Source organism: Dermochelys coriacea, chromosome 11, assembly GCF_009764565.3.
Source record: "Dermochelys coriacea isolate rDerCor1 chromosome 11, rDerCor1.pri.v4, whole genome shotgun sequence".
NCBI classification, from domain to species: Eukaryota; Metazoa; Chordata; order Testudines; family Dermochelyidae; genus Dermochelys; species Dermochelys coriacea.
The window spans coordinates 79,332,525-79,353,176 of NC_050078.2; the positions used below are offsets into that span (position 1 = coordinate 79,332,525).

General features: G+C 46.7%; 2 protein-coding genes across 13 annotated transcripts in view; one reads left to right on the plus strand and one right to left on the minus strand.

Annotated features, from left to right (window-relative positions):
* Nucleotides 1-870: 870 nt before the first annotated feature.
* YBEY (ybeY metalloendoribonuclease) lies at nucleotides 871-14,684 on the minus strand. 9 transcript variants are annotated; one of them, XR_006278144.1, is made up of 7 exons: nucleotides 14,558-14,684; nucleotides 13,189-13,424; nucleotides 8,747-8,878; nucleotides 7,377-7,653; nucleotides 4,510-4,603; nucleotides 3,693-3,761; nucleotides 1,041-1,148 (listed from the first exon to the last, which is right to left on the minus strand). XR_006278144.1 is itself a non-coding variant. In XM_043505840.1 (6 exons), exons 3-6 carry the CDS (start codon nucleotides 13,396-13,398, stop codon nucleotides 2,379-2,381), a joined length of 510 nt encoding a protein of 169 aa, XP_043361775.1. In that variant the 5' UTR covers nucleotides 13,399-13,419; nucleotides 14,355-14,363; nucleotides 14,557-14,621; the 3' UTR covers nucleotides 2,323-2,378. The 9 variants fall into 9 exon arrangements, 6 of the variants coding, with proteins under 6 accessions (XP_038278269.1, XP_043361776.1, XP_043361777.1 ...); XR_006278146.1 differs by lacking the exon at nucleotides 7,377-7,653; XR_006278145.1 differs by lacking the exon at nucleotides 4,510-4,603.
* Nucleotides 14,593-20,652, plus strand: part of LOC119863626 (minichromosome maintenance complex component 3 associated protein) — an 85,321-nt gene continuing 79,261 nt past the window's right edge. For 3 of the 4 annotated variants that reach the window (XM_038422333.2, XM_038422335.2, XM_043505837.1), the window contains exons 1-2: nucleotides 14,593-14,730; nucleotides 18,596-19,910. In XM_038422333.2, the coding sequence (XP_038278261.1) occupies nucleotides 18,689-19,910 (1,222 nt within the window). In that variant the 5' untranslated portion in view covers nucleotides 14,593-14,730; nucleotides 18,596-18,688. Of the gene's footprint in view, nucleotides 14,731-16,825; nucleotides 17,038-18,595; nucleotides 19,911-20,652 lie in introns of those variants that run through there. The other variant, XM_043505836.1, reaches the window with a different exon arrangement.

Consider the following 20,652-nt stretch of genomic DNA (forward strand, 5'->3'; position numbering starts at 1 on the left):
TCAGGGTACAATCAAGAAAATGGTTGGACACAAATGTAATAGTCCCCTCACGGCCTGCTTAAGGTTGTGTGTTACGTACACCATTTTTTTTTAAATATTTCCCATTGTGTGTAAGAGTTATATTATTCTAAACAGGGTCCAGATGGGCAACACATTATTCCATAGGAGGGTCCATGAGTCCACTTTGAAAAGTGTCCAGAACTAAGATTCGATACATGCAGATAGAGACACATTCCCAGGTGCAAGTTAGTAGGAGAAATTTTACAACTGTGAAAAATAAATATTCAAAAGGAGTGGATGCAACAGTACTACTTCCCGCAAAAATAGGACCAGACTGTGATACCTTACTCATGTTAACGAGGACATTATTCCATAAATAATCTTATTGAAGTCAGTGGGACTACTTACGGATACAGATGCTAGGTGCTTTTTACTTTGAAGAAGATACGATTTTGGCCCTAAATGAGTTAACACACTTACCTGAGCTCAAGAAGAAAAATTTTTTGTGGAGCTCTACAGCAACTCATGCATGAAATGATTTAAATCACTGATACTTTTATATGGATACACCAACCTCAAAGGAAGACTCTCTGGGTAGCATCTTTCTCCTCTTAAGTCTTTTTCAAAGCAAACTTCAGATTTTGGACACATGACTATATTTGAAAAATTTAATTAATTGAAACTCTGATTCCACTTTTCTATCCTCTTTCCCACTAAAGATAGGACAGCAGTACAAGGGAGTAAGTCACTGTAGTTTTCAACTGCTTCTATAGGTCTCCAGTAGATACTTCAACATACGTTTGTATTGTTTGATATTGGAATCTATTACTGGTTACAGGTTACATATACAACTGCACTCTGCTTGAGAGAAACTGTTTAGCTGAATTTTATTACACACTACAATGCAAGACATTCTGTTGACACTATATGAAGTTAACATAGATGTCTGTTAAATGAATCACTGTTAATACTTAAGTTAGTTGTATCCATGCTACTTGGTTTCTTCTCAGTAGAATGAGGATTTATTTTTCTGGGTCCTCTTTCTTTTTCTTGTGACGTGATCAGAAATGGTTTTTAGTCAGTGGCTGGAGGTTTGCACCAGTGATTCCATTTAGCTCCTCAAGAATTTTTTTTTCCTTCTGATACATCTATAAGGGTGGGGAAAAAACTCAATAAGAATGCTCATTTTCCCTTCATGTACATTCTTTATACATTTTAAGCAATAGACTTTAAAATGCTGTTCTAATCCAAAAAATAAACTATGTAAAAATGGCAACTTCTTACTCAACAGATCTACCCATGTGTGAATTCAAAATCATAACAGATGAGTTATGGACAAAAGTAACCGCAGAGCCAATACAGTTAAGATGAAGTTAGCTGGAGTCTCTTCATGCAACTGAGTTGCCCAGGTGTCCAGTTGGACAATTTCACCAGCAGAAAATAAGTACTGTGATGACCAAGTGAGAAGAAAAGAGCCCAATTTGAGTCTGCAGAGCTGGCAGTCAGGAAACTATGTCTTTGCTGGACAACCACTCACACATTTGATACAGAATCAGTGAGACATCATAAATCCAGAACCCACTATACCATATTTACAGTCACATTTCTGACCAGAACTGCACTTTACAAGAATGGGCACTAAAACTGCACAATGCCTTTCCTTTTAAACACTTGCTTACATGAGAAATGTTACCTATGAACTCAATAAGACATCGCACATGAGCACACAGAGATTCACATGGATAAGCATTTACAGGACTAGGCTCTTACACAGACCCTTTCATTCAAGGATTTCAAAGCACTTTTAGTGCTCAGTCCTTCCAGATAGTCAGCACCTCACAAGGGTACTGTGTGTCCTTAGTTCCCACTGACTGCAGTCACATTTACCTATGGTTCATTAAGAAAACTGCAGATATGCCTGCAGGCATGCAACTTCTGCCTATGATCTTGTCATCTCTCACAAACTAAGCTAGGTTGAGCCTGGTCAGTAATCGTATTTGAAACCAAAGGAAATCCAGGCAATGGTGGTTACTTCTGCTGCAGTAGACGATTCTTCCCTCTGAGTAAGTATTGAACTAATCCCCCAAACTGGAGTTAGGGCATTGGGCTGTTGGAGGTCCCAATTTTCAGAGAAGATGTAAAAAGCAGGCCCTGAACAGATGGGTTATTAAACAGCTCATAAGGCTTTTTCCACAAGAAAAAGGTGTTAATCCTGATGTTCTGGCAAGATTCCAATGTGGTTTATTACACCTGCTTATGGGAGGTAGTATACATATTCCAGTTATCAGAACAGGAAACTGGCATACCTCGTGTGGCAAGGCACCTTCATCTCACCAGCCTCAGCACTTCTCCCTTTGGCGAGACGGGCATGGGGTAAATCAACCCATCTCCCACACTGGGGGCAGTCTTTGTCTTCCCCCTTCTGTGTTCCTTCGGTCGTATTTTCTGGGTAGGCCTCGGAGGTCTAAGGGGTGTTCCTCCAACAAACAGAAGGAACTATTTCACTAGACACTAATACAAAGGGAGATACCTTCCCCCATCTCCTTGTTGGGGTGGGGTATCATCCTGTGGTTTGACCTGGTGAGTCAGTCCTTCCCCTGGCAGGCGCTCAGGCTTATCTTTTCTGTATGGGAAGGAGCACAGTCTCTGCGCCTGGAGATGCTTATTTCCTTGCTGCCACTAGCTTAGTAACTGCCTGCCTGCATGTGTCCTTCTGCTTTCTCTCAACAGGGGAGAGGCTTTAAAAGGTCTCAGGCAGTCCTGAATTGGATTCAGGTGTTCCTAAATGACCTGAGGTAACCCCTTCTCAGCTGATAGGGAAAAGGACCTTTAAAATTCTAGAGCTTACATATCTGCCTTCCCACACCCTCTTGCAGCCATCTGGCCTGACTTTCATAGAATCTCAGGGTTGGAAGGGACCTCAGGAGTTCATCTAGTCCAACCCCCTGCTCAGAGCAGGACCAATCCCCAGTTTTTGCCCCAGATCCCTAAATGGCCCCCTCAAGGATTGAACTCACAACCCTGGGTTTAGCAGGCCAATGCTCAACCCACTGAGCTATCCCTCCCCCCACTGACTTTGTCATACTAGGTTCTGTTCTCTACTCTAAGTAGTCTTCTGTGTGAACTTGCACAAATAGTTAAATCTCTTTGTCTGTTTTTACATCTGTAAAATTAGGATAACACCTTTGAGATGCTCTGATGGAAGGCTAAACATAATTGCACAGCATTATTTCCTAAAATTCCCGCTACAGTGTCAATTAGATATTTTTTAAACCTCTTCTTTTCCTAAAGTATTGTAGCCTTGCAGTGTTATACGGCTGCTGTGCGGATTCCTGCCCCATGGAGGCACAGTCGTGTCTCCACAGTTAAAGTTGAAAGTGTCCATACTAAGCCCTGTTTTTGAACCCAATACCCTTTTAAACACAGATGTAGTTCTTGAGGATTCTCTCAGATGAAAGGTACTATTAGAACTTTGCACTGTTACATTCAAACCATGTAAGTATGTATGAATGACTGGCTGCAAAGTGCCCCTGAGAGCATCAGGATTAGGAAGGTTATACTACAATATGTATGAAGAGTCAGGAAAATGTCTCTGCATTTACAATAAGGTTTTGAATTTGATGTACCATCCCTGGTGTACTTCGGGCATTCTTAATACATCTATCTCAGCTTAGGTAAGGACATCCTTTTACCTGCTCCCACTCCGCTTCTGTGTTGTGCTGGTATCCCAGCAAATGGCACAGCCCATGAGCTGCAGTCACCTGTCCAAGGAAACAAAAATGGTTTTAGTATTTTACAAATCTCTAAACATTTATTCATGAGTGTATCACTGTAGTATGTAGGTGCTGTCTTGCAATATTTAGCACAGTTCTTCACAAAGAAAGTGACAATAATAAAGTTAAGGAGTACTTGTGGCACTTTTAACTACTTTTACTAGACAGTACATGAAGATCAATAGTCTAATGCACATGGTCCTTGCATACCTTGGACTGAGATGGGAAAAGGGGGCAAGAGCAGAAAAACGGTAAGAATGACTAACTTTAATCGTATGTTCATAGTCTAGCTTTCTCATATGTTGTCAGCTGTATATATTCTATTGCTTTTGGGAAACCTTCAGAGAAAATTCTGTTAATACTCCAAAAAGTACAAGAACAGGTTATATCTAAAGTCACCAACCAAAAGAAAACAGAAATTCCAAAGGAAAGTGTTTGTAACAATAGCCTCCTCTGACAAGTCAGCCACAAGTTTGTCTTCAACCTCTTGTCCCCAAAAAGGACATTTTCAAATGGTAAAATATCTTTATCTATGGTCAAGACCAAGAAAATACATCTGCTGCTAATCAAAATAACCCGATGGGTCACTGGGAACACAACTCCATCTCCTGCTCTAATCTTCAAAAGTTATCAGTCTCAGCAACTCTACTAATTTCAAATGGAACTATGCCTACTTATAGCACCAGTGGATCTGTGGTGATTTTCAGAGGCACTGAATAATACAGCTCCCACTCACCTCGATTAGAATTGTGGGCACTCAGAACCTTGGGGACAAGGGAGGGAATTGTTCTAGGACTTCAGTAAATCAAACTTATGTCCCCTGGTAGACGCTGCATGAGGGTACACAAGAATAGGTTTCAATGAAGAAGCATTCTTGCCTTCAGCATCCCTTTCCTCTTTGGGGCAAAACTCACCCTTTCCTCTCCCCAAAACAGAGATGAAACAGTAAATAAAACACAATTTTAAAGAGATCAGAAAGTTTAAGGCTTATGTCTACACTACAGAGTTTTGTTGGCAAAAGTAATGCTGTTTAATTAAAGCGCTATTTCATGTCCACACTATGCTTCTTGTGTCGGCAGAGTGCATCCACATTAGCAGCTCTTGCATAGACAGAGAGCTGTGCATTGTGGGTAGCTATCCCACTGCGCAACTGACCACAGGATTCTTTGGGAAGGGTTTGCAATTCCTCATGTGGCAGGTACAGCGTCATATGATGCAGGTTTCTCAATCCCATCCTTTTGTGGGCATCCTCCCAGATTGCCAGCAGCTTTTCAACTGAAGTGTGTGAGGAGAGGAGTGTGTACGTGTGTGTGTGGGGGGGGAACAGAGTGTGTGTGTTGGGGGAGAGCAAGTGTGTCGGCATGCTGTCTCTAAGTTCAGACAGCCGCCAGAAGCAACCAGTCCTGAGGCAGGGGGAGGGGCACATCCCCAACATCAGCCTCCACCTTCCTCTCTGGCTCTGCACAGCACAGCAGTTTCTCTCTCTCACACACACACACACACACACACACACACACACACGCACGCCCCTGCCTGTCTCTGTGTTCACAGTGTGGGAGAGAACAGCATTCCATGTTAATAATTTGCTCTTTGCTGCCTGAGCTGAGCGGCATAGAATATTAGGGTTGGAAAAGACCTTAGGAGATCATCTAGTTCAACTCCCTGCTCATGGCAGGACCAACACCAACTAAATCATCCCAGCCAGGGCTTTTTCAGCCGGGCCTTAAAAACCTCTAAGGATGGAGATTCCACCACCTCCCTAGGGAACCCATTCCAGTGTTTCACCACCCTCCTAGTGAAACAGTGTTTCCTAATATCCAACCTAGACCTCTTCCACTACAACTTGAGACCACTGCTCCTTATTCTGTTATCTGCCACCACTGAGAACAGCCGAGCTCCATCCTCTTTGGAACCCCCCTTCAGGTAATTGAAGGCTGCTATCAAATCCCACCTCACTCTTCTCTTCTGCAGACTAACTAAGCCCAGTTCCCTCAGCCTCTCCTCATAAGTCATGCGTTCCAGTCCCCTAATCATTTTTGTTGCCCTCCGCTAGACTCCTTCCAATTTTTCCACATCCTTCTTGTAGTGTGGGGCCCAAAACTGGACACAGTACTCCAGATGAGGCCTCACCAGTACCAAAGAGAGCGGAATAATCACTTCCCTCAATCTGTTGGCAATGCTCCTACTAATACAGCCCAATATGCCATTGGCCTTCTTGGCAACCAGGGCACACTACTGACTCATATCCAGCTTCTCATCCACTGTAATCCCCAAGTCCTTTTCTGCAGAACTGCTTAGCCAGTCGGTCCCCAACCTGTAGCAGTGCATGGGATTCTTCCGTCCTAAGTGCTGGACTCTGCACTTGCCCTTGTGGAACCTCATCAGATTTCTTTTGGCCTAATTCTCCAATTTGTCTAGGTCTCTCTGGACCCTATCCCTACCCTCCATCGTATCTACCTCTCCCCCCAGCTTAGTGTCATCTGCCAACTTGCTGAGGGTGCAATCCAGCCCATCATCCAGATCATTAATAAAGATGTTGAACAAAACCTGAATTTCCCAGAGCTTTGAAAAGGGAGGGGCACATGCCTGTGTATCAGCAATGCAGGGCAGCAGAGTTCAAAACAGGGAGCAGAGTGGTCACGGCAGACACTGAGAGATACTGGGAGAGGCTAGTTATGGCAATTTAATGAATGGCAGTGGCAGGGCATGTGATGGTCACTGCTTCCCACAGATTCCATTGGTGGGAACAGCGAACCGCAGCCACTGGGAGCTGCGGATGGTCAATGTAAACAAATTGTCTTGCGGCCCGCCAGAGGATTACCCTCACGGGCTGCAGGTTGCCCACCACCGGTCTACACTGATACTTTGTCGCTTTAAGTTTGCCGCAAAAAACTTTATGCCTCTCATCGAGGTGGTTTTATTTTGTCGCTAAAAAAGGGCAGTTTTGTCATCAAAAATGGCATTGCAGTCTGTACACCTCCACTGTTTTGCATCTAAAAGCTGCCTTTTGCTGATAAAATTCTGCAGTGTAGACAAGGCCTTAGACTGCAAGAGCAACATGGGGACCTGCAGCAGGGACTGAAAGCCATTACACTCTTTCTATGTTTAAAAGAAAAGGAGGACATCTGGCACCTTAGAGACTAACAAATTTATTTGAGCAAAAGCTTTCGTGAGCACAGCTCACTTCATTGGATGCATTCAGTGGAAATCCGATGAAGTGAGCTGTAGCTCACAAAAGCTTATGCTCAAATAAATTCGTTAGTCTCTAAGGTGCCACAAGTACTCCTGTTCTTTTTGTGAATACAGACTAACACGGCTGCTACTCTGAAACCTATGTTTAAGAGGTAGATCAAACTTATTTTTAAAAGTATCTCGCTAAGTCCCTGAATTCCATATCCATGATTTTATTGCCAGAAGTTACCATTAAGTTCACGTAGTCTGACCTGTATAATAGGCTATAGAATTTCACCCAATAATTCCTAAACCAAGTCCATAAGTTTTTGGTTGAGGTACAGCATCTCTTTAAACACAAATCTAAATCAAGACTGATGGTCAAGTGATGCACTACATCTATTGTTAAGTTGCTGTAAGCCAAATACGCACCTTTTTTCCAGTTGGCATTTCTCTAGTTTCAGCTTCCAGTCGCTGGATCTTGTTACGCTTTTGTCCATTAGATTATAGAGCTCTCTACTAAAAAAATTTTCTCTTCACTTTGTTAAGATAAACGGGGTTGAGCTCCTTGAGTCACTATAAGGCAGGTTTTCTGATCTTTAATCATTCTTGTGGCTCTTTTCTCAATCCTCTCCAATTTACCAACATCTTCCTTGAATTGTGGACACCAGAACTGGACAGAGTATTCCAGCAGCGATTGCACAAGTACCAAATAGACAGGTAAAGTAACTTCTTGACTCCTACTTGAGATACCTTTACTTATGCGTCCAAGGATTACATTAGTCCTTTTTGCCAGTGTCACACTGGGAGCTCATGTTCAGATGATTATCCACCAAAACCCCCTATCTTTTTCAGAGTCACTGCTTCCCAAGATAGAGTCCTCCATTGCATAAGTGTAACCTAAATTCTTTGTTTCTTGATATATACATTTACGTTTAGCTTTATACAACACATATTGTTTGTTTGTGCCCAGTTTGCCAAGTGATCCAGACCAGGCTAAGAGGTCAAGTCACCTCTGAGCCCATCTTATTCCACAGCTAATATCTGGAGATGCTTAGCTCCCATTACTTTCCTAGTTTTTCAGAGTTATATTTTCTTGTTATATTGTATTTAAAAATAACCCTTATATGGACAAAGAGACCCACACTAAGAAAAGCAGGACCTTTACTGTTGATGGAAGTTACTTTAATTCAGCTCAGACAGAGAAGCAACCGCTCCTGGGTAAGTTATGGCAGCTGTGTTGCTTCTGCTCCTTCGTGGGAGCAGTTTCTCCTGTTAGACTGTTGGTGAGACCTGCTTGCTGCTCAGCCTCTACAGTGAATCTATGGAGTATAGCTCCTAACCTGTCTTTTAATTCCCGACAACTACCCCTCACTGTAGATTAATTCCCAGCCCTCAAGGTAGCCGAGGTGACATTCTCCTGATTTTATTCATCACATGTAAGTTTTCTTGACTTAAGTTCAACTGATCCTTTGATTATTCACAAAAGTATTATTCTACCACTCAGTCTTTCCTCCAAAGTTGTAACAGCACTGAACACAGTTACAAGAGACATCCTAGCCACATTTAAGAAAAGACTGCAATTGGAAATGTGTTTTAGCATGACTGCGTGCTTAAATGGAGAACATAAATTTAAATTTCTTTACGTTATAGGTTTGGGATTCAGGATATTTTTTTGTATCTTTGCAATGTCCATAAACGGGCAAAAAATCCTCCCCACCTGTGAATATTAGCATTGTTTCAGCCGTGGTTCCTAAATCGAGTCTGTGAGGAGAAATCTGTATTAGTAAGCAAACACTTACTGTAAGAACGCTGTAGTAATCCTCCCCATTTTCTTGGCACTGCTGATAGATATACTCTACTCCTAGGAAAACATCACCAAGATTGTATTCGTCTCGAAGACTAGGCTGAGGCAGCTCACCTGCTTTCAGATTCTGAAATACAGAAGCCCTTCCAAAAGTTAACATAGGTGAGAATCTGGTTATACAGAGTACTTTTCATCCTCAAGGCTTCCCAAAGCTATTACAAAGTAATGAGCTAGGCACTGGTACAGCAATGATGGTTCATTCAAATGGAACCTTAGACACAAAAGGCTTTTTACTGACGGAGGAAATTAGCTAGAGGCTCTTTAACTTCCATTAGGACAGTAACTGGAAATGGACAGAAAGGGACTTGGATTTGACTGTATGATCCAAAGGATGAATCACTAGCTGTGAAACATTTGCTATGTGCAGTGTCAGGCAACATGTATAGGTCCAGCACCTAGTGTAAAATTTACACATGACCTTGACTTGCTTAGGGTAGACTGATACAGCCCATGGCACCAAGCCTCCTAGCCCAGGTTGACAGACTTGGACTAGTAGGACTTGCACTAGCACTCTAATAAAATAGCAGTGTTACTCCCGAGGGAATTCTGCACCAAAAAATTAAAAATTGTGCAAACAATATTTGAAAATTCTACAAAATTCTGCATATTGTATGTGTCAAACATAAGAACGGCCATACTGGGTCAGACCAAAGGTCCATCTAGCCCAGTATCTTGTCTTCCAATAGTGGCCAATGCCAGGTACCCCAGAGGGAATGAACACAACAGGTAATCATCAAGTGATCCATTCCCAGCTTCTGGGAAACAGAGGCTAGGGACACCATCCCTGCCCATCCTGGCTAACAGCCATTGATGGACCTATCCTCCATGAATTTATCTAGTTCTTTTTTGAACCCTGTTAGTGTCTTGGCCTTCACAACATCCTCTGGCAAAGAATTCCACAGGTTGACTGTGCGTTGTATGAAAAAAATACTTCCTTTTCTTTGTTTTAAACTTGCTGCCTATTAATTCCATTTGGTGGCCCCTAGTTCTTGTGTTATGAGAAGGCGTAAATAACACTTCCTTATTTACTTCCTCTACACCAGTCATGATTTTATAGATCTCTAACATATCCCCCTTAGTTGTCTCTTTTCCAAGCTGAAAAATCCCAGTTTTATTAACCTCTCCCCATATGGAAGCTGTTCCATACCCCTAATAATTTTTGTTGCCCTTTTCTGAACCTTTTCCAATCCCAATATATCTTTTTTGAGATGGGGCAACCACATCTGCACGCAGTATTCAAGATGTGGGTGTACCAGGGATTTATATAGAGGCAATATGATATTTCTGTCTTATCTATCCCTTTCTTAATGATGCCCAACATTCTGTTCACTTTTTTGTCTACCGCTGCACATTGAGTGAATGTTTTCAGAGAACTATCCACAGTGACTCCAAGATCTCTTTCTTGAGTGGTAACAGCTAATTTAGACCCCATCATTTTATATGTATAGTTGGGATTATGCTTTCCAATGTGCATTACTTTGTATTTATCAACATTGAATTCCATCTGGCATTTTGTTGCCCAATCACCTAGTTTTGAGAGATCCTTTGTAGCTCTTCGAAGTCTGCTTTATACTTAACTATATTTAGTCATTTTGTATCATCTGCAAATTTTGCCACCTCACTGTTTATCCCTTTTTCCAGTTCACTTATGAATATGTTGAATAGGACTGGGCCAGGCTGACTCTGGGGACACCACTATTTACCTCTCTCCATTCTGAAAACTGACCATTTATTCCTGCCCTTTGTTTCCTATCTTTTAACCAGTTACCAATCCATGAGAGCACCTTCCCTCTTATCCTGTGGCAGCTTACTTTGCTTAAGAGCCTTTGGTGAGGGATCTTGTCAAAGGCTTTCTGAAAATCTAAATATACTATATCCACTGGATCCCCTTGGTCAACATGCTTGTTGACCCCCTCAAAGAATTCTAGTAGATTGGTGAGGCATGATTTCCCTTTACTAAAACCACGTTGACTCTTCCTCAAATTATGTTCATCTATATGTCTGACAATATTGTTCTTTATTATAGTTTCAACCAGTTTACCTGGTACTGACATCAGTACCTCTGAGGCCTGTAATTGCAGGGATCACCTCTGGAGCCCTTTTTAAAAATTGGCATCACATTAGCTATCCTCCAGTCATCTGGTACAGAAGCTGATTTAAACGATAGGTTACAGATGACACTTAGTAGTTCTGCAATTTCACATTTGAGTTCCTTCAGAACTCTTGGGTGATACCCATCTGATCCTGGTGACCTATTACTGTGTAGTTTATCAATGTGTTCCAAAACCTCCTCTAATGACACCTCAATCTGGGACAGTTCCTCAGATCTGTCACCTAAAAAGAATGGCTCAGGTTTTGGAATCTCCCTTACTTCCTCAACCGTGGCCCCACTGGTTGTTTAGCAGGCCTCCTGCTTTTGATATACTTAAAAATTTTTTTGCTATTACTTTCTGAGTCTTTGGCTAGCTGTACTTCAAATTCTTTTTTGGCTTTCCTAATTATATTTTTATACTTAATTTGCCAGAGTTTATGCTCCTTTCTATTTTCCTCACTAGGATTTAACTTCCACTTTTTAAAGGATGCCTTTTTGCCTCTGACTGCTTCTTTTACTTTGTTGCTTAGCCACGGTGGCTCTTTTTTGGTTCTCTTACTATGTTTTTTAATTTGGGGTATACATTTAAGTTGAGCCTCTATTATGGTGTCTTTAAGTTTCTGAGCAGTTTGCAGAGATTTTACTTTTGGTGTCTTTCAATTTTTGTTTAACCAACCTCCTCATTTTTGTGTAGGTCCCGTCATCTCACTAGCTAGCTCCTGAGCCCATGCTCCAGTCTGTCCCCACCACTAGCCATTCTGAACCCCCATCTGTGACCCCAGCAATCCTGTGTGCCCCACTCTGTCCTAACCTGGATCTGCAGGCAGTGTGCTGTGACGATCTCTACTCCTGGGGGAATTCTGCAGTACTGGGCATAGAATTTTGTATTTTCCTGCAAAAACTACATTTTGCCTAAGAAGTGCTGCAGTCCTGCCTTTTGCCCACCAAAGGACTCTGTGGCCTCAGAACAGCAGGCACGAATGCAGCGATATAAAGGAATTCTGCGTCTGTGTGTCCGCAGATGTGCAGGAGTCCCCCAGGAGTACTTCGGTCAACAGTGCTTTGAAGTTGTGGCTTGGGCGGGAGCTCAGACTCTGAAGTCTATCCCACTTCCTTACACTTCAGAGCCCAAGTTCCTGCCTGAGCCACAACTTCAAAACACTATCTTTAGAGTGCTAGCACCAGCTCTGCTAACCCGTCTGTCAACTCTGACTGCAAGGCTAGCTCCCACAGGCTGTGTAGACATGCCATTAGAGGCCAGAAATACCTTTAGATGTCAACACAGCACAGCTACTAAAAACTAGATCTGAATGTGACAAAAACGGAGGAATTCTTTACCTAATTATTGTTTACCTAGGAAATATTTTGGCCACTCCTATGAACCTAGGTGAGCAATTATACTGTTCTCATGTCAGCAGAAATCAAATGGGATCCCAAAGTGTTTAAACATGTACATTTGATGGAAAAGTTATATTTCCAATGCCGTTTCTTCCTATATCTAGTACCTGATGGTAGCCGAATGTGTGAGCCTGTACCTTTTTTCTTTTAAATCTTGTCTGCCTTCCTTCCATAAGAGAGCAACAGAAAGACATTTAGTTATTATCAACAAGTTACCTAATTTAAATAATCAAACTCCCTACTGGTTACTTTGAAGATTTAAACAACACTAACAAAAAAAGGGAAAAAAGCAGGAACATAAGAATGGCCCTATTGGGTCAGACCAATGGTCCATCTAGCACAGCATCCTGTCTGCCAACGGGTGGCCAGTGTCAAGTGCTTCAGAGGGAATGAACAGAACAGGTACTCATCAAGTGAACCCTCCTATTGTCCACTCTCAGCTTCCCAGTAGTGACACTTTAACTGCTGCCAGTTGCCTTGTGGAAGTAGAATTCCTGAAATGCTGGGGAACATGCCCTATATGTATGTATAACTTTACTCATGGCTCTGTTTTATGGTGCCATGCAAGGAAGAACATATAAAACAGCTAATGAGGATTGCTGAAGATGTTTTCAAAGACAATACCCTCTGAGAGCCCTGAAACACGTCCCAAATCACTATCAAGTTCCACAAAATATCTGGGATCCCCTGAAGCATCACTATGTCCTAATGTATCATCACAGAGAGCCACTGCAATGAAATAGGATATCAAATTACTTTAGGATTTATTTAATAAGGGTTATGGTGTTTTCTCTAATGGCTTGCAAAGAAGTCAGTTGTGTCTGGCAGACCGAGAAAGTAGCTGTGGAAAGGAGAAGAAAGGGAAAAAAACAAAAAAACAATTTTACCTCATGAAAAGGGAAGGAAAGCACATCGGTGGGGATATTTTGTTGCCTGTAGGTGCTATTGAGAAGTTGAATGTTTCTGTTATTAACGCAGATAATGCCCAGGTCGAACTGCTGCACGTGCAAAATCTTCTGAAGGATTTCTATTCTTCTGCGAAGTGGGATTCGCCTGAGGGGGATGACTTTCTGCAGATTTCGAATGACTAAACTCATCTCATTAGAAACTATTCAAGGAGGCCCTGCAAATTAATTTTAAAGAATAAATATTAGGCAGTGGTAGAAACTAATAATCCAGTGGCTGCTATGAGACACTATTGTTGCTTTAGAATCTGGGAAAGTGTAGACAAAGATATGGTGAAGGGTAAAACAGGTAATTTTAGAAGCCAGTTGCTTTGATTTAGACAAAACAGCCTATATAGCCTATTGCCAATCCTCTGAACCATCTAATCCCCTTACCATTTCAAATCTAGACCAAATCAGTCCTATCAGTAAGCAGCCTGCGTCTGTTCCATCACCTGCGTTAGATAAGTTAAAGCTAGCAGGCAGCGCTCTACCGCAGGTTGGCAAACTCCGCAAATATGCTGGTGCATATGCCTGGAGGCTGAAACAACCCTCTCACCTTAGAGGTGGGCCCTCCAGGCCCGGCTTAACGTGCATAACCTGTGCAGGGTTACACGGCTCTCACCCATGGGGCCCCCAGGCCCGTGGGACAGAGCAAGGCCTCCTGTGTGGGGGCATGCTGTCTGAGTGTGTGTGGGGGGCGCGCGCTGTCTGTCTGTGTCTGTGGGGGGGGGCTATCGGTGAGACTGTGTGGGGGGAGGCGCTGTCTGTCTGTGGGGCACTGTCTGTGGGGCTCACCCATGGGGCCCCAGGTCCATGGGACAGAGCGAGGCCTCCTGTGTGGTGCTGTGTGGGGGCATGCTGTCTGAGTGTGTGTGTGGGGGGGGCTGTCTGTCTGTGCAGGGGGGCTGTCTGTGGGGCACTGTCTGTGGGGCCCCAGGTCCATGGGACAGAGCGAGGCCTCCTGTGCGGCGCGGTCTGCGTGTGTGTGTCTGTGTGGGGGGCACTGTCTGGGTGGGAAGTGGCTGTCTGTCTGTCTGGCTGTCTGTCGGGGGCAGCGCTCTCGTCCCGCGGAAGCTGCCCCGGGGGGCTGAGGGGGGCAGAGAGAAGGACCCGGGGGCCGGTCACGTGCCCACACGCGGAGCGCGAGGCCGGGAGCACCGGGGGGGGCGAAGCCGCGCCCTGCGGAGGGAGCAGGCGGCGGCCTCGGGCTGCCGGGCCCCTGAACGCCGCCCCCGGGCCGCGCGCCTGGCGAGGGCCGAGGAACCAGGCGCCAAAGCCCCGCCCGCCCCGCCCCGCCGCTCGCGCTCACCGGGCCGGGGCGGGCGGGGCTTCCCGGGGACGGTCCTGGGACGGAAGCGAGCGGCACGGACCGGAAACGGGCGAGTCCTGGCCCCGCCCGGCTGATGCGCACGCGCGGAGGAGACGTCCGGTTCCCCCCCCGCCCCCGCACTGCGATGGCGGCTCTGCCAGGGACCCGGTCTGGTGAGATGGGGGCGGGGCCTCTGACCGGCGCCGCGATGGGTGGGGGAGGGGCCCGGCGCCCCCCTGCGTCCCCAGTCCCCGGCCCCCCCCCGCGCCCCATTTTCCCGCCTCTGGGCACCGGCCCCCAATCCCCGGCTCCCGCCCCCCATTCCCCCTGCCCCCCCGCCTCTGGGCACCGGCCCCTATTCCCCGGCTCCCGCCCCCCATTCCCCCTGCCCCCCCGCCTCTGGGCACCGGCCCCCAATCCCCGGCTCCCGCCCCCCATTCCCCTGCCCCCCCGCCTCTGGGCACCGGCCCCCAATCCCCGGCTCCCGCCCCCCATTCCCCTGCCCCCCCGCCTCTGGGCACCGGCCCCTATTCCCCGGCTCCCGCCCCCCATTCCCCCTGCCCCCCCGCCTCTGGGCACCGGCCCCCAATCCCCGGCTCCCGCCCCCCATTCCCCTGCCCCCCCGCCTCTGGGCACCGGCCCCTATTCCCCGGCTCCCGCCCCCCATTCCCCCTGCCCCCCCGTCTCTGGGCACCGGCCCCTATTCCCCGGCTCCCGCCCCCCATTCCCCCTGCCCCCCCGCCTCTGGGCACCGGCCCCTATTCCCCGGCTCCCGCCCCCCATTCCCCTGCCCCCCCGTCTCTGGGCACCGGCCCCTATTCCCCGGCTCCCGCCCCCTATTCCCCTGCCCCCCCGCCTCTGGGCACCGGCCCCCAATCCCCGGCTCCCGCCCCCCATTCCCCTGCCCCCCCGCCTCTGGGCACCGGCCCCTATTCCCCGGCTCCCGCCCCCCATTCCCCCTGCCCCCCCCGCCTCTGGGCACCGGCCCCTATTCCCCGGCTCCCGCCCCCCATTCCCCTGCCCCCCCGCCTCTGGGCACCGGCCCCCAATCCCCGGCTCCCGCCCCCCCATTCCCCTGCCCCCCCGCCTCTGGGCACCGGCCCCTATTCCCCGGCTCCCGCCCCCCATTCCCCTGCCCCCCCGTCTCTGGGCACCGGCCCCTATTCCCCGGCTCCCGCCCCCCATTCCCCTGCCCCCCCGCCTCTGGGCACCGGCCCCCAATCCCCGGCTCCCGCCCCCCATCCCCTGCCCCCCCGCCTCTGGGCACCGGCCCCTATTCCCCGGCTCCCGCCCCCCATTCCCCTGCCCCCCCGTCTCTGGGCACCGGCCCCTATTCCCCGGCTCCCGCCCCCCATTCCCCTGCCCCCCCGCCTCTGGGCACCGGCCCCTATTCCCCGGTTCCCGCCCCCCATTCCCCTGCCCCCCCGCCTCTGGGCACCGGCCCCTATTCCCCGGCTCCCGCCCCCCATTCCCCTGCCCCCCCGCCTCTGGGCACCGGCCCCTATTCCCCGGCTCCCGCCCCCCATTCCCCTGCCCCCCCGCCTCTGGGCACCGGCCCCTATTCCCCGGCTCCCGCCCCCCATTCCCCCTGCCCCCCCGCCTCTGGGCACCGGCCCCTATTCCCCGGCTCCCGCCCCCCATTCCCCCTGCCCCCCCGCCTCTGGGCACCGGCCCCCAATCCCCGGCTCCCGCCCCCCATTCCCCTGCCCCCCCCGCCTCTGGGCACCGGCCCCTATTCCCCGGCTCCCGCCCCCCATTCCCCTGCCCCCCCGCCTCTGGGCACCGGCCCCCAATCCCCGGCTCCCGCCCCCCATTCCCCTGCCCCCCCCGCCTCTGGGCACCGGCCCCCAATCCCCTGCCCCCATCTCTGGCACCACCCTCCAGTCTCCGTTCCTTTCCCCTGCCCCCCGCCTGTGGGCACCGCCCCGGCCCCCCTTCCAATGCCCCCTGCCTGGGCACTGACCCACCTGCCTACAGCCCTTGTCTATGGGCGTCACCCCTCCCACTGCCCCCATTTCCTTGTCTGCAGGCACAGCCCCCTCTCCATTCCCTTGCCCAGGCACCGACCCCCCAAACTCTATTCCCATGGCCCCTACCCACCGACCCCTGGCCCCCGTTCCCCTGCCCGGCCCTGTCCCTGGGCACTGACCCTGCCCCCCAGATTCCTTTCCTCCGTGTCCAAGCGCAGTCCCCATTCCCCTGCCCTGAGTTGCCTCTGCCCCAGTGAGGGTCTGGAGACTCTCATTTGGCTACATGTGAATTATTGCTATTCTTTGTTCACTTTACAGCTGCTGTCTCTGAATAGGCAGTTCCCATTCAGCTGGGAAGTGGGGGGGCAGCGCTGAAATGAAAGTGCAGGTTAGGCTGCATGGGCAGAGGACTACAGATGCACCTTTGCAGTTTGAATTTACGGCTTCTGTAGTAGGTTCAATCCGGATGCCAGGAATTTACGGAAAATTATTTTAAGCCCCCAAATTCAGGTGTGTCCACACTGCTAGGTCTGACTCTGTCCCTTATGGAAAGATGAGTTTCAGAGCTAGGGTATTAGTTCTGGCCCGGCTGTAGCCTGGTTGCTCCTTGGAGTGAGTAGCTACGGTATATTATTCTGGGAAATAGCGTTTTGCTTAGACTTTCTTCCTTTTTCTTGTGCAGCAGTCTCTTAAAAGTAGTGCATAGGAAATGGTTCAATAAGTAGTTAATCTATTCAGCATCAGTAAGTGCAATAAAATTAAGTGTAACATTTTCAGGGAAGGGGTAGTACCTAAAGATAACACTGTACACTATATATATTTTTTTTAAGGCAGATAGTTGCAAAGCTTTTACAGTCCGAAGTGGAAAAAAAAAAATCCTTTGAGTCAAATTAAGGCCTGATAGTGCATCTCGATCTGTATGGGCAGACCTTTCTACCCACTCAGAACCTCCTCATGGGTAAAAGTGCCTGCAAGGATGCAAGTGCAGGATCAGGGCCTTAATTGTACCATAATGATCACATGTATAGTAGATAAATTCCACCTTATGGTTTAAGAAGGCTGAAGTATTTAGAAAAGTAATTGGAAAATGAGCAAAATAAACAGAATTGTTCAGGTATATCAGAAATAGGAATCCTGTAAAGAAATCGGTGGTGCAACTAGACTACCAGGAAATAAAAGGAACAATTAAAGATGAAAACGACATTGCAGAGAAGCTAAATAATTTCAGTCTTCATCACAGAGAATGTTAGGGACGTATCTATCCTGACCTACTCTCTCCAGGTAATAAAGAATGAAGCCTTGTCAGAGACTGAACTGTCAAAAGAAGAGGTGCTGAAACAAACTGATTAAATAGCATCATGTCATCAGGACTGGATGGTACATCCATGAGTTCTGAAGGAAGTTAAGAATGAAGTGACTGAGTTGCTAACAAAGTTATGCAATCTATTATCACATTCAGCTACTGTGTCACAGGACTGGAGAGTAATACCTTATATTTGAAAAAAGCAGTAGAAGCAATCCTAATGAACCTTACCATGGTGCCAGGTTAAATGGTTGAAAAGCAATTACAGACAATTTTAACACACCCACGAACATGATACAATAGAGATGAAATGGTATGCTTTCTGTAAAGGGAAGTTCTCTCTCTCTCCAATATATTCAAATTGTTTGAGGTTATCAGCAAAATAATGGATAAAGAAGAACTGGTAGATTAGGACTTTCAAAAAGTCCCTCACAAGACTATTAAGAAAACTGAGTAATCATAGGATGAGAGAAAAAGTTGTAGAGTAATAGTATTTAAGGCCAGAAGGGAGCACCAGATCATTCACTCTGTCCTGTATAGCACAGGCCACCATAAATCCAACAGCTGTTATTTCACAGATTAGAAACCACAGAAGAGAGAAAACAAGATTTAGGAATAAATTATTTTTTAAAACATAGTAAAAAGTTAATAGGCTGTTGCAAAGATATAGGATAAAGCAATTAATAATTTTCTTGGCTGAACTTCTCTATTATAAATGGAAACCAATTAGAAAATGTAATGTAATGTTGCACATTTGTTTTTCAGATTACTAGAATGACTGACTGGAAACTGAAAGTTAACAGATGTTTGAGGCGTGAGCTCTCTTTGGCAGATACTCACTAACTCCTACTTTTGAAGATGAACCCTAACAGTCCTTTTCGTGGACAACAGCCTGCTGTTTTTCAAGCACCTTCTAATAGTTCTGTAGGAATGTTTCAGGCTCAAACACCATTTCGATTTGGTCAGCCCTCTATGTTTGGACAGAGCAGTGGAGGATCTGGACAGAACCTGGTGTTTGCCCAGCCATCCAGTTTTACTCAGCCTTCGGGATTAAGCCATCCAGCTTCAGGGCAAACCTTGGTATTTGGGCCGCCTTCTGGGTTTACACAGTCTTATGGTCTTGGACAACCTACCCCTTTTGTGGCATCTTCTGCACCAACTAGCTCCTCTATTGCTGGAAACCAAGGATTCAGTTTTAAGCCACCTACTAACCTTGGAACTTTTCAGAATGCTTCTAACTTTGGAGTTATATCTGGAGAAGTTTCAAGCAGTGGCTTTGTGGGATCAGAATTCAGCTTTAAAACACCAGAAAATGCAATATTTAAACCAATCTTTGGTGCTGGTTCTGAGCCAGAGAAAACACAAAGCCAGATCATCCCAACATCTTTTGCATTTTCCCATCCAGTTAGTAGTGGGCCTGGATTACTGGCCCCTTTTGGCCTTTCTCAAGAGACCAGTAGCTCTAGTACCAGTACAAACTTCAGCTTTTCAAAACCAGCTAGCAGCAGTAATTTGCCATCTTCCTTTGCCTCTTCTGTACCAAGCAAAACAGTAGAGGATGACAAAAAAGGAACAAAGCCGCTCTTTGGAAGCCCTAGCAGCAGCTTCACTACTTTTTCTAGCTCATCTGGGTCCTTGGATTTAGGAGGAAACTTCCAAGTCAGTTTAGCGACTAAATCAGAACATGATGAAGCTCAGAGTGAGCCACTTGCCAGCCTTGTAAAAGGAATGAAAAGAAAAGAAGAACGAGATCGTTCCCCAAGAGGGCGGGATTATGATGTTGTAGAGGAGTCCGAGATTGTATCTAGGAGTGGTTATCCTCCAGATAAGCGGCCTGTTCGGTTAAACCGGCCACATGGAGCAGCTGGCTTGTTTAGCCGAACATTGCAGGATATGCTAAAAAGCAATAAAGATAATGGACGTGTTAAGAAAGAATCAAAAAAGGAAAGAGTAGCTGGAGAATCTGGAGAAAATGAACAGATGTTGGGAGCAAGTCAGTCTGTGTTTGCAGCACCACGGCTCTCAGCACCATTAAAAGAGGGAGATGCTAAAGAGAAAACTGAAGAGAAAACTAAGGAAGGTAAGAGTTAGGAATCAGCACTACTCAATAAATCAGGGAGTGGAAATGAATGCTACTGGCAGTGGAAGTTAACAGGATGGCTTGCTCTCTTTAAAGTTTTGCTTTTCCAAGGGATTCCTCATTTTCCTTTTTGGAGACTTAATGATTTCATTTTACATCCTACCCTGGAGGTGCCCTTTGCAATTGTTGCTCCCAACTGTGATTGCTGCTGTTGTGATTAAGGCGGACTGAACAGTGCTTGCTTTCAAATATGTCAGTGTTGCTTCTAAATTATCTGGGGTGGTCACTGTGAAGACAGATACTTCTTCCTTTGGTTAGTCAAATATCAGTGTAGTGGAGGCTCACCTCTGTGACATTAATTAATTAATTACTCTTCTCAGGGGTCGAAACGGACTGACGTTTAGTAGAGGTTGTGGGTCAGTAAGGAAAACATGAGCTACAGTTTAAAAAATGGCATTGAAAAGTGTCTAGGGCACACATCTCTTCTCTCAACTCCTTTTGTGGTTGCTATTGTATTTAAGCCAATCCAGGCATATGTTTTGCTGTGCTTAGTTTATTTCAGCTAATGCATAGTTGTGCTGCTCTTTAGGCAGAAATTTCTGTATAATGTACTTGGTGTTTGATTTTTGTTTTGCAGGGTTGATTGTTTTTCAGAGTTCCTTCTTGTATTTTTCGCTCTTGTCTTCCATTCTCCTTTGTGTACTTTTATCTCACCTTCTTCTTCTCCCTCGTGTTCCCACTC